Source organism: Zonotrichia albicollis, chromosome 8 (assembly GCF_047830755.1).
Source record: "Zonotrichia albicollis isolate bZonAlb1 chromosome 8, bZonAlb1.hap1, whole genome shotgun sequence".
NCBI classification, from domain to species: domain Eukaryota; kingdom Metazoa; phylum Chordata; class Aves; order Passeriformes; family Passerellidae; genus Zonotrichia; species Zonotrichia albicollis.
Window position 1 is genome coordinate 24332778 of NC_133826.1, and position 13732 is coordinate 24346509.

The window sequence follows — 13732 nt, forward strand, 5'->3', positions numbered from 1 at the left end:
ACACTTCCCAGCCGCGCCCGGGCCGGCCCGGCGCGCACCGCGGCGGAGGCGGAGCCGCGCCGGGGCCGGGGCAGCCGCGGCGGGCACGGCCCGAGCCGCCCGAACGGCCCCGACAGCTGCCGCGGGGCCCGCCGGGGAGCGGCCGAGCGGGGTGAGGCGGCGCCGCACGGCGTCCTGTGAGGAGGGAGGAAGGGAAGGGAAGGGAAGGGAAGGGAAGGGAAATAGACGGAAGGGAAGGGGAGCTGTGTTTGTGGGCAGCGCCCCGGGTGCCTTGCGGGCCCCCGGGCTGCCCCCTCGGAGGGAGGGAGCGAGCGAGGCAGGAGCTGTCGCCCCTCAGCCCCCCGTGAGAGGCTCCTCCAGAGCCCGGCGCTGCCCGCGCCTCAGGGCGGAGCCGGCCCCGGGCTGCCCTGCTCGGGTCTGGGATCTGGGATCGCCTCGCTGGGAGCTCCGTGTGAATCCACAGCTACCCTGAACTTCCTGGTGGTGCGCGCAGTTTGTGTGGAGGGGCTGCTGCGGGGTGTCACTGTGGTTCCTCCATCCTCGGAGGGGCCAGAGACGGCTGTCACACAGCCGGGACTGCCTTAGACAGTCACAGCTTGGAAAAGCTCAACGAGCCCAAGCTGTGCCCGATCCCCACCGGGATCCCCAGCCCAGAGCTCTGAGTGCCACGTCCCGGCCTTGCTGGGACACCACCTGCAGGGATGGGGACTCCAACACCGCCCTGGGCTGCTCCTGCCAGTGTCCGATGGTCTTAAAACTTGTAATACGGCTCAGTGTTGAAGGATGCTAGTTTTTGTTTGTTTGCTGGTACAAAATAGGTGTCTCTGAGCAGGTGGAATTGTTGTCCTTTCTGCTCTGGCGTCCCCTCAGATGTGAATAATTAATTAACCCTGTTCAGATCTGCTGTGGCTCTGTAATGAGGAGACAAGACTATTATAAAGGATATTTCTCTATGCAGTTAAAACTTATTTTTATCCCTAAAAACTTAAAACAAGCAATAAAGACAACACGCTTTTTTCACAGGATTTGAAGATGTCTAAAAAGAAGCTGAAGAAACGGTCTGGAAAGGAAGTCTCTTTGGATGGCCAGGATGACAAAGTAAGAGCAGAAGTATTATTACTTTTATATCTTAATTCAACCTCCTACATTCAAGAGAACATTGTTTAGCAGCCATGTGGTAGAAGGATGAATTCAGTTTAAAAACAGTCATAAAGAACAGCAGGGGGGTTGAGTTGGGCAGATTATGCATTTTTATTCAGAAGCTGTGAGTAGTATGGGTATCAGAAAATAAAATTTTTTTTCTTTTTAGTGTATCTTTCTGTTTGAGGAAAGTTGGGTTTAAAACTGGTGCTGAAACCAGTGCTGTTTTCTTGCACTGCTCTGTAACTTGGATAATTAACCACAAGTTGCACTTCACAGCATTTTGGTGAGTGACTCTCAAATTTTTCCTTCTACCTACTGAGACATAAATTAACGACCAAAATTCTCAGCATATTCTAGTACATACTTGTACTAGCTGACTCTAGTGAGTCAGCTTTCACTGGATCACTTGTAAAATGCAGGTGCTTCAGGAGTTGTCACCTTTGGGTCATACTTGTGTGTAGTTTCCTATTGTTTTTTATTGTTTGTGTCCAACTCCTGACAAGTTATTTACTCTTAGAAGTACAGTACATAGTTGATAAATCAGTAGTTTATTAAATCCACACTTAAATTTGCTAAATTTTTCCCTGTTGGAGTTTGCAAGGAATAAAGTAAGAAAGCTTTTAGCTGTCTTCTCAAAAATTTTTTGTAACTGTTAATAAATGAGCATGATTATGGACTTATAAACTGAATTATTCATGTTAGAAGCTTTCTGATCATAGAGAAAATGTTGTTCAAAGTCACATGTTTGTAACTATTCTTTCTTGCCCTGATTTCCTTACTATTATTCGATTTGTCTTTTAAAATTAACTTATCCTAAGATGCTGTATTGTTTTGGGTTTTTTTACTTATGTAATACAAAGGGTAAACACTTGCCTTAAAACCTCATACTGCAGCTTATTGCCATTGCTAATGCCTCACGAGCTTTAAGAGCAAAAAGATGAGGAAGTCTCTAACAGGAGCAAATGCCTTGCTATGTGATCCCAGCATGGGTGGGAGGTGTCTTATACCCCAAACTGGTCCTGCTGGGAGGAGAGGAACAGTAAGAAAACTTGCTTATGATTATTGAATTAAATGAAAACGTTTGAGAAAAGGAGGGGGTAGTTTGAAAAGAAATAACTAAAAATGTCATGAAAACTCATGGTTGTCAGGGAATAGGCCTTGAAGAGAGAAATGAGCAGCTGGAAATGGGTTTGTCATCACCAGAAGTTGTCCCGGTAGCACCATGAGCTCCGCCTACCCCAAGGGAGCTCCTTCAGTGCTTTCCAGCTGCTGGGACAGCAGGGAGGTGCCTTTGGAATTGTCATTCTGTTTGTTCTTTGCATTGCTGGTATTGGTCCTGCAGCTCCAGACCAGCCACAGGCAGAAGAACTGCCTTAGTTTAGGACTCCCCTGGTTTCTGCAAGCCTTTGATTTTTGCATAAAGTGCCCTCTAGTGTGGGAGTCAACCAGCTAAGGCCTCTCTAGGTAGGAAAAATCACTGCAGCAATGACCTGGTGGCCTCACTGAGTCAGCAGGCCCCAGTTATTGAAGGAGTGAATTATTTGTGAAAGGATGAAGTGACTGGAGCTTCCTTATCCAAAATAATCCATGTGTTACTGTTCTCTGTTGTAACCTCCTGCACCCTACTGTGGTTTGGGGAAAACTGAGTCCTGTAACCCAGAGGTGTGTAAAAACTACATGTGGACATGGTTTTACCTGAGTGAGTGCCTGTGGATTGATCATGGTAGGAATGTTACTATCTCAGGACTGTAGTTGTCACTGCTGTAGTGGACCCTTTGAATCACTTTGTAAGCATTAAGGTGCTCCATGATTAAATCATGAAGTGCTGTTAAACCCTTTGCACCCTTATCTTTGCATGCACATCCTTGGCACCCTTTGACCTTAGTGTTTCTCTAAGCAGCCAAACCACCCAGTTTTGACATTGTCTTATGAAGGCTTTTTTTCAACTGCAGTTTCCTCTGTAAGCTCCTGATTTTTTTTTTCAGAACTCTGAAGACACAAGATCTTACAAGCACACTGCAAAAGAAGAAACAGAACATCAGAGGTAAATTCTCAATCTGTCATTAAATAGAACTATTCTAAAATATAACAATGCTGAGGACTTAATGCTGAAGACTTTTTTTCAGCCTGTTCACTAAATATAGTGTTTTAACCAGTCTTTCTTTGGATATTTTAAACCCAGTGTACAGTAAATATAATTACTGAGTATTTTCTCTGCTCTTATAAGGGAGTTTCCTAATAATTTTTCATATAATTAATGATTTCTCTAGAAAGGTATTATGTTCCCCTCTGTTGTTCCCTTCCAAGTTCCTCAGCCAGTGCAGGATAAACAGTTTGAAAGCTGTGTGTGTTTTGGCACTGTGTGACCAAGCTGACCTTTTAGGTAACACACCTCCTTTTATCACTGAACTGCTGTTAAAACTTATCTGTGTGATAAGAAGAAACTCGACTGTGTAGGGTGTCTCTCCAACCAGCAGTGAATGCAGAAAAAGCTTTTTCTCCATTTTCTGGAAGCTGAAATGGCTAAACAGTGGAGAAAGGTAAATCCAAAAAAATGCCATATTGAACTATTGAAGGATAACTGTTGCTTCAAGTTCATATTTAGGAATATGGTGCTCATAAATGCTTAGCTCTGTCTCAATTAAATGCAGATGCCTTTTTTGTTGCTCTTTTCCATTAACTGAGCTAAATTACATTACTTTGTTGATCATGTTTCTGTAGGTCCAAACCAGAGAAAAATGGGCACGAGAAGAAGCGACACAGAAGTTCTCGTGCTTTTGATGATGCAGATGGAAGATCCCAGGAAAAATCTCCAAAGAGAAGCAAAACCCCAGATGGTTCTTCAATTCATACTGAAAGGCAGAAGAAAATAGTGATCCAGTTTAAAGCCAAAGAAATCAAACATGGCAAAACCACCCGCATTCCTGATGTGGTGACTGCCAGCAAGGAAAGAAGTCGCTCTGATGGAAGAGAAGGAAAAAGGCTCTGGCACAGCTTTGAGCTTCAGAGGGACAAGGCACTGAAGAAAAAGAGAGAGAAAGCTGAACTCTGTAAGCTCAAGCTAAAAGCAGAACAAACTATGGTAGAAAAGTTTAAGTCCTCTGTGTATGAGATACCACATAAAAAGGCAGAGGGCTCAAAAAAGTGGAGTGAGGGTTTCAGAATTCCCAAAAAGCCACCTGACAGCTCTGCAGGGACTGGGCATGGTGACAGACCTGCCATTAAGGAGCCAAGTGTATTATCTAGCCTCTGGGAAGAAGAGGAGGAGGAGGAGGAAGAAGAATATAAGGACTTTGCTGAGAAAAAGAGGCACACAAGTAAACACAGATCATCACACTCCCCATGTGAAACTCCACCACGACTGGACTCTTGGAAGCACAAGAAACACAGCCCCGGTTCTCCAAAAGCTCCTGAGCACCCAGGAGCTAAAGAAGGAGACTTGGAAGCCACAGCATTGTGTTTTAAGCAGGTAATTAGAACCCATTCTTTGTATTATGTAGATGTTTCAGGATGGCTTCTTAATGGCAGATTTATATGAGCAGACTGTCTTCTTACAGAATCCAGCCAGGTTTCATAGCTAACTAGGTGGATTTTTCTGATCCTAATGTAAACCTTGTTTCCATGTTCCTCAGCTAAATGTTAAACAGACCAGAAGAGTAAAGGTCTTGGGACTTTGTCTGCACAGATGCTTCCATGGCTTTGCTTTGCTGCTGGGGGTGTGGAATACTTTAGTTTAGGTGTAAATCAGCTGAATTTTTGTTTTGAGCTGATAAGGTTATTTCATTTTTTGAATGAATAAACTGAAGCAATGAAAACTTGCTGCCAGACAGAGCATTGCTAGCAGAGTGATGCCTGGAGAGCTTGGGGTGGATGTGGGACTAAATTGGTATGTGTGCTGCAGAACTTCCCTTTTATCTGTGATGGGTTTGTTTTTAAGCCAGGTTGTGGTGCAGAGCCAAACACAAACTGGATCTTGATCCATGGGGGTTTTTTGCTGTTCTGGTGAAAATGCCCAGCAACTTTGGAGATTCCAGTTTGTGTTACAATACTGTGGGCATTTTGTGTGTGTGCTAAGAGTTATTACATGCAAAGCTGGGGAGTCATTGAGGTTGGAAGGCACCTCTGGAAACCATACAGTCCAGCCCCCTTGCTCAAGCAGGGTCAGCCAGAGCTCACTGCTCAGGACAAAGGATAGAGACTCCACAACCTCTCTGGGCAGCCTAGTCAGGTATCTTCAATGTAAAAACGGGGGGGGGGGGTGGTTAATGTTCAGATGGAATTTGCTGTGTAATCCAGTCATTTATTTAAAAGAAAGCCATGCATCTAAGCCATATTAAAATGATACTGTAGATGCTAATAATTGTAGTTTATGTTCCCTATTCACTTGGGAGTACCCAGTGTTCTCTAAAAACCCCTCTAAGACATGTGTTGTTCTTCTGTTCCTGCTTGTTTCTAGAATGTTGAGGGCCTCTGCACATCTGACTCCTACCAGGGAGGTGAAGTCAGAAAGCCTGTGCCTGTCCCAAAGGTGAGTGAGGGACTTGTTTAACACTGCAGGGCTGTGTTCCAGAACTCCTGACATGGGGATCCCTTTTACCTCAGTATTCCTTGATATTTTGTGATGTTGGCAGGGTGTGTGTTTGTGGTGTTTTTAATTCTCCCTACAGAGCTCTGAAGACTTTCCACCCCTTCAAGACAGTCAGAACACAGAAACAGACCAAGAGGTTGGTAATGCTTTCATTTAACACTTCTGTATTGTCTTAAAGACCAAGGGCACCGAGGTTGTGTAACTGGACAATTCCATGACCTTCCCAAGTATTTGACATTGTTGACTCATGGTCTACACTCAAATGTGGAGCATTTATTTAAAAAACTAAGCAAACTTGCTGAAGTGTTGCTAATCAGGAACTTTCTGAGATAAAGTGTGTCTTTCTGTTACCATGTGCAACAAAAGGGCCTTCAGAGTTGCTCACATGCTCCAGCTATCTCATGTTTCATCATTTAACTTTTTAGTTGGAAGAGAGACATCTTTTTTAAGAAGTGCCTGTTAGGAAACTTGCAGTTTGTGTAGCAAAAAAATGCAGCAAAGTTTTTGAATATCATGTAGAAAGGTCATAAATCTTTCTCGGCCATATTTTGGATGTAGAAGTTCTTGTGGATTTGTATTTCCTGTACTGACTTAAAATTTTTCAGACATCATTTTGAGGCAATTTTAACAGTTTTAATGCAAAAGTGTCTTTTTGGGGAATAATTATGAAGTGATTCCTTCCAATGGATTACACACATGCTCATTTTCTCCCTGTAGATGCAGATAGCTGAAGACTTGCACGTTGCTCGTGTGGAGAAGAGGATGGCCCTGTCTGTAGTACAGACCTGTGGAGAACTTACAAGCATGGAGATAGATCTTCCAGAACAGGATTTAAATACTTCCGCTGGTATGGCATGATTGGATCTGCCTTGCTCTCTAGTTGCAACAAGTTATTAATGGTATGAGTAAGGAGCACACAACTGTTTATTTCTGCTGTTTTCTCTTCTTTTCCCCTAGGGGCTTTTAGTTCTGGTCTGAACATCCTAGTGGTGATTGACACAAATATAATGATTAGTCACCTTGAGTTTGTGAGATCCCTGAAATCTGAGGATATACCAGGTATGCAGATGTGTTCTGATGAGTAAGACATTCTAAGAAAAAGAGATGCTGTAAGAGCTTCAGGATTCCTGAAAGAAACCAAGCCCTGGGTTCCTTAAACAGGCAGCAGGTTTCGTGCAGAGGCAGAAGGCACACAGAGAGCCTGGTTCTGTGAACCCAAACAAGGTGCATCCTAGGGAAACCTCAGCCGTGGAAGCAGAACCTACTGTGCTTACAGCCCATGTACCTGCAGAAAATCATGGCAGATACTCCTAGGATTATGCTTGAATTCTTAGCAGTAAATAAGTCTTAGACCTTTCTAAAAACATAATTTAAGCATTTAACCCCTTACTAGTGAGAACTCTATTTTCCTATCTCCTTTTAGGATTTCTTTTTCTAGAAATATAAAACTATCTAAAAAGTATTAGGTCGTCAGTGCTTTGTTTCTGTCTTGGTAAAGGTGGCACAACTGAGCAATTTCTCAGGAATTCAGAATGCAGACCTTGGCTTTAATATTTGCCTCTAATATTCTAGGAAGCTGTGGGTTATTTAATGTTTGCAGGATTGGGATTGTCCATGTCAGTTCTTGGTAGGCACGTCTGGAATCTGTCAGAATGCCTAAGGTGCTTTGATGCTTTCAGCTAATGAATACACTTATTCCAGCCACCTGGAAAATGCCTTTCCTTAGGGCCTAAGTGATTTTCAGGAGTGTGTCAGACTGTATTTCTTCTTTCAGGTTAGGAATGCTGCTGTCTTATGTACACTGAAATGCCTTTTTAGAATACCAGCACTCCCAGTGTCTGGTCCTGCACCAGACCCACTATATTGAGAAGGCTGCTGATTCCCAGCCTAATTTATTGTAAGGCACATAGTTATTAATGCCTTTTTCTAAAATTCTGTTCTCATAATATGAAGGAGAAAGAAAACAGTTGAAGTATTTGTCATGGGGAGACCAACAGAACAGTCATTAAACTTCTCATTTACCCCTGTATTTCATATAAAAGCTTTAAAGTTCAGCCCATACTTACCTACAAATAAAACTGTGGTCCAATAGCCACACTTTCTGTTCCTGGTTTAGGAGTGCTGGTTGGTAATGAACACCAGCCCTTGCTGCTTTTTTTGCTGCTTGTTTTGGCACAGTGACTGCTGTGGTCACTGGGGTGTGTGCAGCCTGGTGTTCCAGCTGCTGTTTGTCCTTGCTGCAACATCTCACAGCGGGTGTGTGCCAAGATAATTGGTGCAAATATGTGTTATTAATGTTGTCAAAGTATTCTGCTGATTAAAATTGTGTCTCCTTTATGTTTGCCTGCTACTGTCACTTTTCTATGTAATCAGTGTAGAGGGAAGTCAGCCTTTTCCAGCTTTTTTTCAAATGCTAGTTTCTAGCGAGCAAGGCCTGTGCAAACTACTGGCAGAAAGGTGTGAACTTGCATAAAGATGATGCTTGAATTGAAAGTTCTCTGTATTGTGTCGTTCCTGCAAATACCATTGTTTATTGGTGGTGGTTTTGTTTCCTTCCAGGAGTTGATAGACTTGCCTTAATCATTCCCTGGGTCGTCCTACAAGAGCTGGACAACTTGAAGAAGGGGAAAATGTTGCAGCATGTTCGGGACAAAGCTATCCCTGCAGTGCAGTTCATCTACAAGTGTCTCAAGAACCAGGATTCCAAACTGTGGGGGCAATCCATGCAGCTGGCTTCTCAAAAAATGTGTAATACATGTGCAATCCATTTGTGCTGGGTACTTCATCCTTGCACTTCACCTAGTGGCAGCCTTAGAATTCTGAGTTTAATGGAGACTTCTTCACTCTGCTGTTTGCTAATTAACATGAGCTAATTTCTTACAGCAGCCTTCAGAGTGTATCCAAGGCTGTGGCATGTGAATGTCTCCGCTATCTGTTGTTTTACCAGTTGATTCTCACTTTCACCTTACCCTTGTGTCCTCGTTTGGGGGTGTTAAATGTACAGAGAGCACCATGAGAGTGCACTGAGGTGTTTGTGAGGTTGAGCTGTGCCCACATCCCTCAGCTGTGCCTGCCCTGCCTTTGCAGATGGGCTGAGTGACGAGAACAACGATGACCGAGTCCTGCAGTGCTGCCTGCAGTACCAGAAGCTCTTCCCACAAGCTCTTGTTGTCCTCTGCACGTGAGTTCCTGGCTGCCTTTAGCTCTCCTCCCATGCTGCTTTCAAAGCAGGGCTTAAAGAAAGAGCACTTTCTGATGTGAGCTCTTGGAAGGGCAATCACCCTATTAAAAGCTAGAGTAGAAGGATGTAATAAACCACTACAACTGGAGATGGAATCACTTTCATGGTCTTGAGGCCTGAAATAGAATTCAGCTTACCCAATATTCAGTTATAAAACTTGTTAAAGCATAGTTTTCTCAGATTTTATTCTGGTTTCTCATAAAAAAATATTTTTGAAGTGACAAAATAGAAAAAAATATGTGAATTAAGGGTTGAGATCCAGTTAGAGACTTCATCCCTGTTCCCAGCCAGGTGGGCAGAAGCAAGGAAGGAGGTAATCTTAGAAGGAGAGAAGCTGGGGATGGATTTGCTGCTGTTCCTGTTTGTGAGGATAACAGCTGACCTCTGGGCATTGATTTTGAATTTGATAGGACCAGGTAAAGCCAGCTCAAAGCACTAATACTCCTTGGCTTTACTTGCTCTGGTCTTGGCCAGAACCAGTTCCTGCATGGTTCAGTGAGTGAGATTAAAACTCTGGCCACCATTTGGATTATTCAAGTTGACACAGGTGGCTGCTGAAAATGCCATTTCAGTCACAGTGTTCGTAGGGTCATGCTGGTGGTTTTAGGTTTCACTGATCAAAAAACAGGAGGTGACTTCAGAACTGGTTTTCATCCAAAAATCCCTTTATCCTCTACCAATATAAGCAGTGGGAATTTTGGAGAAAGTACTGGGATACTACTTTGTCCTGGGTTTTTAAAGTAGTTCTGCTGGAGCAGAACTCAGAGTGGTATCTGGGATAAAGATTTGGCCAGCAGAATGTTTGAAAAGGGTCTCAACAAGGAGAATTAACTGTAGCCATCAAATAAGATAGTGCCATCTTAGAATCATTGCCTGCTTTGCTTTTTGAGATCATAGCAAGTAAGCATCACTAATTATAGCTATTTTTTTCTTAAACCTAGACCCTGAAACACTTCTTAGTCTGTTTCTCATTTTTACCTAATTTTCTGGTTTAAATTTTTGAACTGCTTCTAATTGCTTAAAAAAGAGGACTTCATCTATATAATCAAGTTCACAAAATAAGTTTTCCAAATACAGTGTGCTGCTTTTATTCCTTTGTTGACAGCAATTAATTATTTTCTAGGGATGATAAAAATCTGTGTAATAAAGCCATTGTGAGTGAGGTCAAGGCATTCTGCAAAGCTGATCTGGTCACTGCTCTGCAGAATGTGAATGTAAACAGGCCCCAGAACTCTGAGGAGCTGCAGCAGCCAAAGCAGGGTGAGTCTGGGGAATATGGTGGCTTGTAAAAATCAATGGGGTAGAGGAAGAGCAGTTGCTACTATGCCTTCACTTCTCCTATGCTTTGAATCTTTGAATCTTTATGAATGTTTTTTGTTTGGGGAAGGTTTTTTCAAAGGTTTTCTGAAAGTTCAAGATGTTAATTAAACCATCTCAGAGTTCTACGAAATTAAAACATGAGATATTTTTATTTTATAGAAAAACCCACTGCATTAATTTCCTGTGTTTAGAGTAATTTAAAAGAACTTTTTGGGACTGAAGGAGGTTTTTTTTCATTTTTCCAAAGATACAGGCACAGCTTACAGAGATCCTCTTGTGCTTGCTGATAACCATGCTGGCTGTATATGATCTAAGTTATTTAAGGAAAAAAGAAATGTGGAGTAAGATCACTAATGAATAATACTCTGGGGACATTAACCTTCTTGGTTAGTAGCTCTTAATTAAAAATACACACAGTACAAGTGGGTATAACTAGAAATAATTGAAACTTAATTAGATGAAGCACACCTGCTTTATAAACCAAAGTGCAGTGTGTCTTTATTTATGGGGACAAGTTCTTCATGTGCCACCAACATGAATTAGATATAAACCCAGTTTCAATAACTGCCTTTTGTGTCATTGATTTGGCAGATACAGAATTTGGGAAGACAAGAGCTGATGCTGGTTTTACTGCACAATTCCCAAATGTGCTTCCAGACCTTGAAAAGAACTTAGGAGAAGCTTTGTCTTGTATTTTGGAGACTGAAATGAAACTTGCATTTGGAAACCTGTGGATGGAGGTGGTTTCTTACATCATTTTGCTTGATACTTTGATTATTGAAAGGTTTGAATGTCCTTGATATTTTATTGCTATTAATACCTGTGCCAAGCCAAACCCAAGTCATCCAGGTCCCTGATATCATTGACAGGGAACAGCTCAGTGCTCACTTCTAATATTTCATTTTATAGCAAGATTATCCTGTTTGATCACTAGTGTGCAACACATGCAGTATTTTAATAGAGTTTTAATGACACAGTAACAGGGCTGCTGCTTTCTCAATGTGAAGTTTCAGAGTTCTTTTTATTAGTGGCATTAAAATTCTATTTCAGTTTTGCTACTCAAGTAAAATCCTGCACTATAAATACATCCTGCAAGAAATCATTCCATCTTGTTCTGTATAATATCAGGGCATTTGTTGCAGGCATTTCTTCCCCAGGTGTGCATAAAATTGTTCCCACCTAAACTGATTCCAGTGCAGATGCAGAAAGACAAGGGTACTAATGAGAACCTCTAAACATGCTTGCAGAAGTATGGTTTGCAGAAGATACATACCCATGTACAAGACACTTTCAAATCATCCATGCTTTACTTTAGATTCCATTTTATAGCTGGTGGGGGAGTTGTTAAAAGTTTAAATTTATTGCATATAAGCCTCTGTGGCTTTAAAAATCCCCCAAAATCATGGGGTGACTGTTGTTTCCCAAGCTGCCCTGATTAGCTGCTAAACTTTCAATCATTTGTCTATTCACTTAGTTAATTTCTTTAAACATATCTTCAAACACTGGTTTCACTTGATAGTAATGAATTCTCAAGTTTTTTGCAACACACGTATTTTACTTCATGTGTAAGTAGTCAGAGTGTTTATTTTTACTTTGTAACAGTACTGGAAAATCAAAGGCAAATTTACTGTTGTTCTTTTTATTCTTTTTACTGTTGGCTTTTGTGCACAAGTAACTCATTGGATCAGTTTTGACTTAAATCAAAAGTCCTAAGAGTTTTTGAGGAATGGGGAACCACAAATCATGAGACTGATTGATTGTGCATTTCTTCTGAATGAGCATCACTGTTTAACCCATGGTGCTGCTGAATCAAATCTTTATTAATAGATAAACTTGTTTAAATCTGGTCTTATTTCTGAGGAATCACTGAATTTCTCCTTCAGCAGTCACAACTTGTCACATTCTTGAAGAACAGAGCAGTTGTGAGATTTATAGGAACATGTCTAAATGAAAACCAGCCTTTGAATTTATGACATACTCTCTTCCAGATCCTGTATCTGAAGCCACCATGGACCTTAGCAAACCTGCTGAAATGTTATAAAAAACACTGGATGGCTGTTTTTGGTTATATAGTGCCAAGGAGTTTACTTTCAAGCATTGAATGTCTTTCTAAACACCTTTATGCAGGTAACAGTCCCTGAGAAAGTTAATTGTAAACTTGTAAAAAGCCTCCATGTTCTGGATTAAGTTATGGAACTGGCTTTGTGTATTAATGGTCACCTGGGTCTGAATTATTTTTAAAAAACAAATAATCCTTTTCCCTCTTTTGCCTCCATGTTATATGTGGCCAAATGATCTGCATTTACCGAAAAAATTAGGGAGGAGCAAAGGATATTTAATGTGGTATGTGAGGACAGGGAGGTTTGTTTTAAAAAGAAGCAAACTAAAATAAAACCTCCACAAACCTTCCATTTGTTTAAAGATGTCTTTGAACATTTGTTTTGACAGGCCTGGTGAACTCCCCCAGAGGGTGCTGGGCAAGGCTGCCAGAGCCCCAGGAGGGTTTGGACAAAGCTCCTAGGGATGCACAGGGTGGGATTGTTGGGGTGTCTGTGCAGGGACAGGGGTTGGACTCTGATCCCTGTGGGTCCCTTCCCACTCAAGCTATCCTGGGATTTCTTGATTCTGCCTCTTTGGGATATTGCTGTTCTGCAGAATTATTTTAGATATGCCAGTTGATCTTGTGTAAGATCCCAGGATAAATTTGGTTAAGGAGTGAGCAATCTCATGCATGTTTCTCTGAGATTGTTGTACCTGATGCTTCTGAACCATTTTCCTAGGCTTTTCAAGTGCTTCTGTTAATCTAGGTATTTGAGTATTAAGTTTGCCTGCCAAGACTGTTAAATCCTAACTTGTTTTTTTCCTCCCTCTTACATGAATGTCTAAACATCAGATAAACCATTTGACTCCTCAACAGTGTGTGTCCTACTCCAGGAATCCAAAAACTTGCTCCATGCTTTCAGCTGCAGGTCAGACTACAACGGTGTCCTGCCCCAGGCTTATGCTGAAGTGGCAAAACTCTGTGAGACCCTCGGGGGGGTAAGGGCAGCTTTGGTGTTTGTCCACTTCACTCCATCCTCAAGTCGTTCATGTTCCAAACCTGGCTCAGATTTCCTAATTATTCCCAGCATTTCCAGATTACTTCAGGAAATGTTGCTGGGGTGTTTTTGAAATGAAGAGACCCTGACTTTAACTTTTGTTTTCATGCAGTGAATATCTGCTAATACATTTTTTCTCTAATATAAATGTGTTAGTATCAGAAGGGTGACTGAAAACCATTATTTTGTCTTAGCTTTCTATTGCATTTGTATCTGATGGGCCTTAGAGGTTAAATTTGCTGTTTCTCCTTCTGACATGGGTTCCATACTGCTGTTCTTAAGTGTGTTACTTCAGCTTTCATTGTCTGTGTAGCTGAAGAAGGGATTCCCTTTTTGGGAATG

At 41.9% G+C, this 13732-nt stretch overlaps 1 protein-coding gene across 5 annotated transcripts in view; it reads left to right on the forward strand.

Moving 5' to 3' along the window:
- Positions 1-13732, forward strand: part of SWT1 (SWT1 RNA endoribonuclease homolog) — a 26716-nt gene continuing 12984 nt past the window's right edge. For 3 of the 5 annotated variants that reach the window (XR_012581421.1, XM_074546291.1, XM_005487036.4), the window contains exons 1-14: positions 10-151; positions 1024-1098; positions 3129-3187; positions 3865-4612; positions 5600-5671; positions 5811-5867; positions 6449-6578; positions 6689-6790; positions 8291-8479; positions 8819-8912; positions 10096-10232; positions 10884-11032; positions 12281-12419; positions 13186-13331. Coding sequence is in view for 4 of the 5 variants with exons in the window: in XM_074546291.1 (XP_074402392.1) it covers positions 1033-1098; positions 3129-3187; positions 3865-4612; positions 5600-5671; positions 5811-5867; positions 6449-6578; positions 6689-6790; positions 8291-8479; positions 8819-8912; positions 10096-10232; positions 10884-11032; positions 12281-12419; positions 13186-13331 (2088 nt within the window). In the remaining variant the exon portion in view is untranslated. Of the gene's footprint in view, positions 177-1023; positions 1099-3128; positions 3188-3864; positions 4613-5599; positions 5672-5810; positions 5868-6448; positions 6579-6688; positions 6791-8290; positions 8480-8818; positions 8913-10095; positions 10233-10883; positions 11033-12280; positions 12420-13185; positions 13332-13732 lie in introns of all 5 variants that reach the window. The other 2 variants (XM_005487035.3, XM_074546290.1) reach the window with 2 other exon arrangements.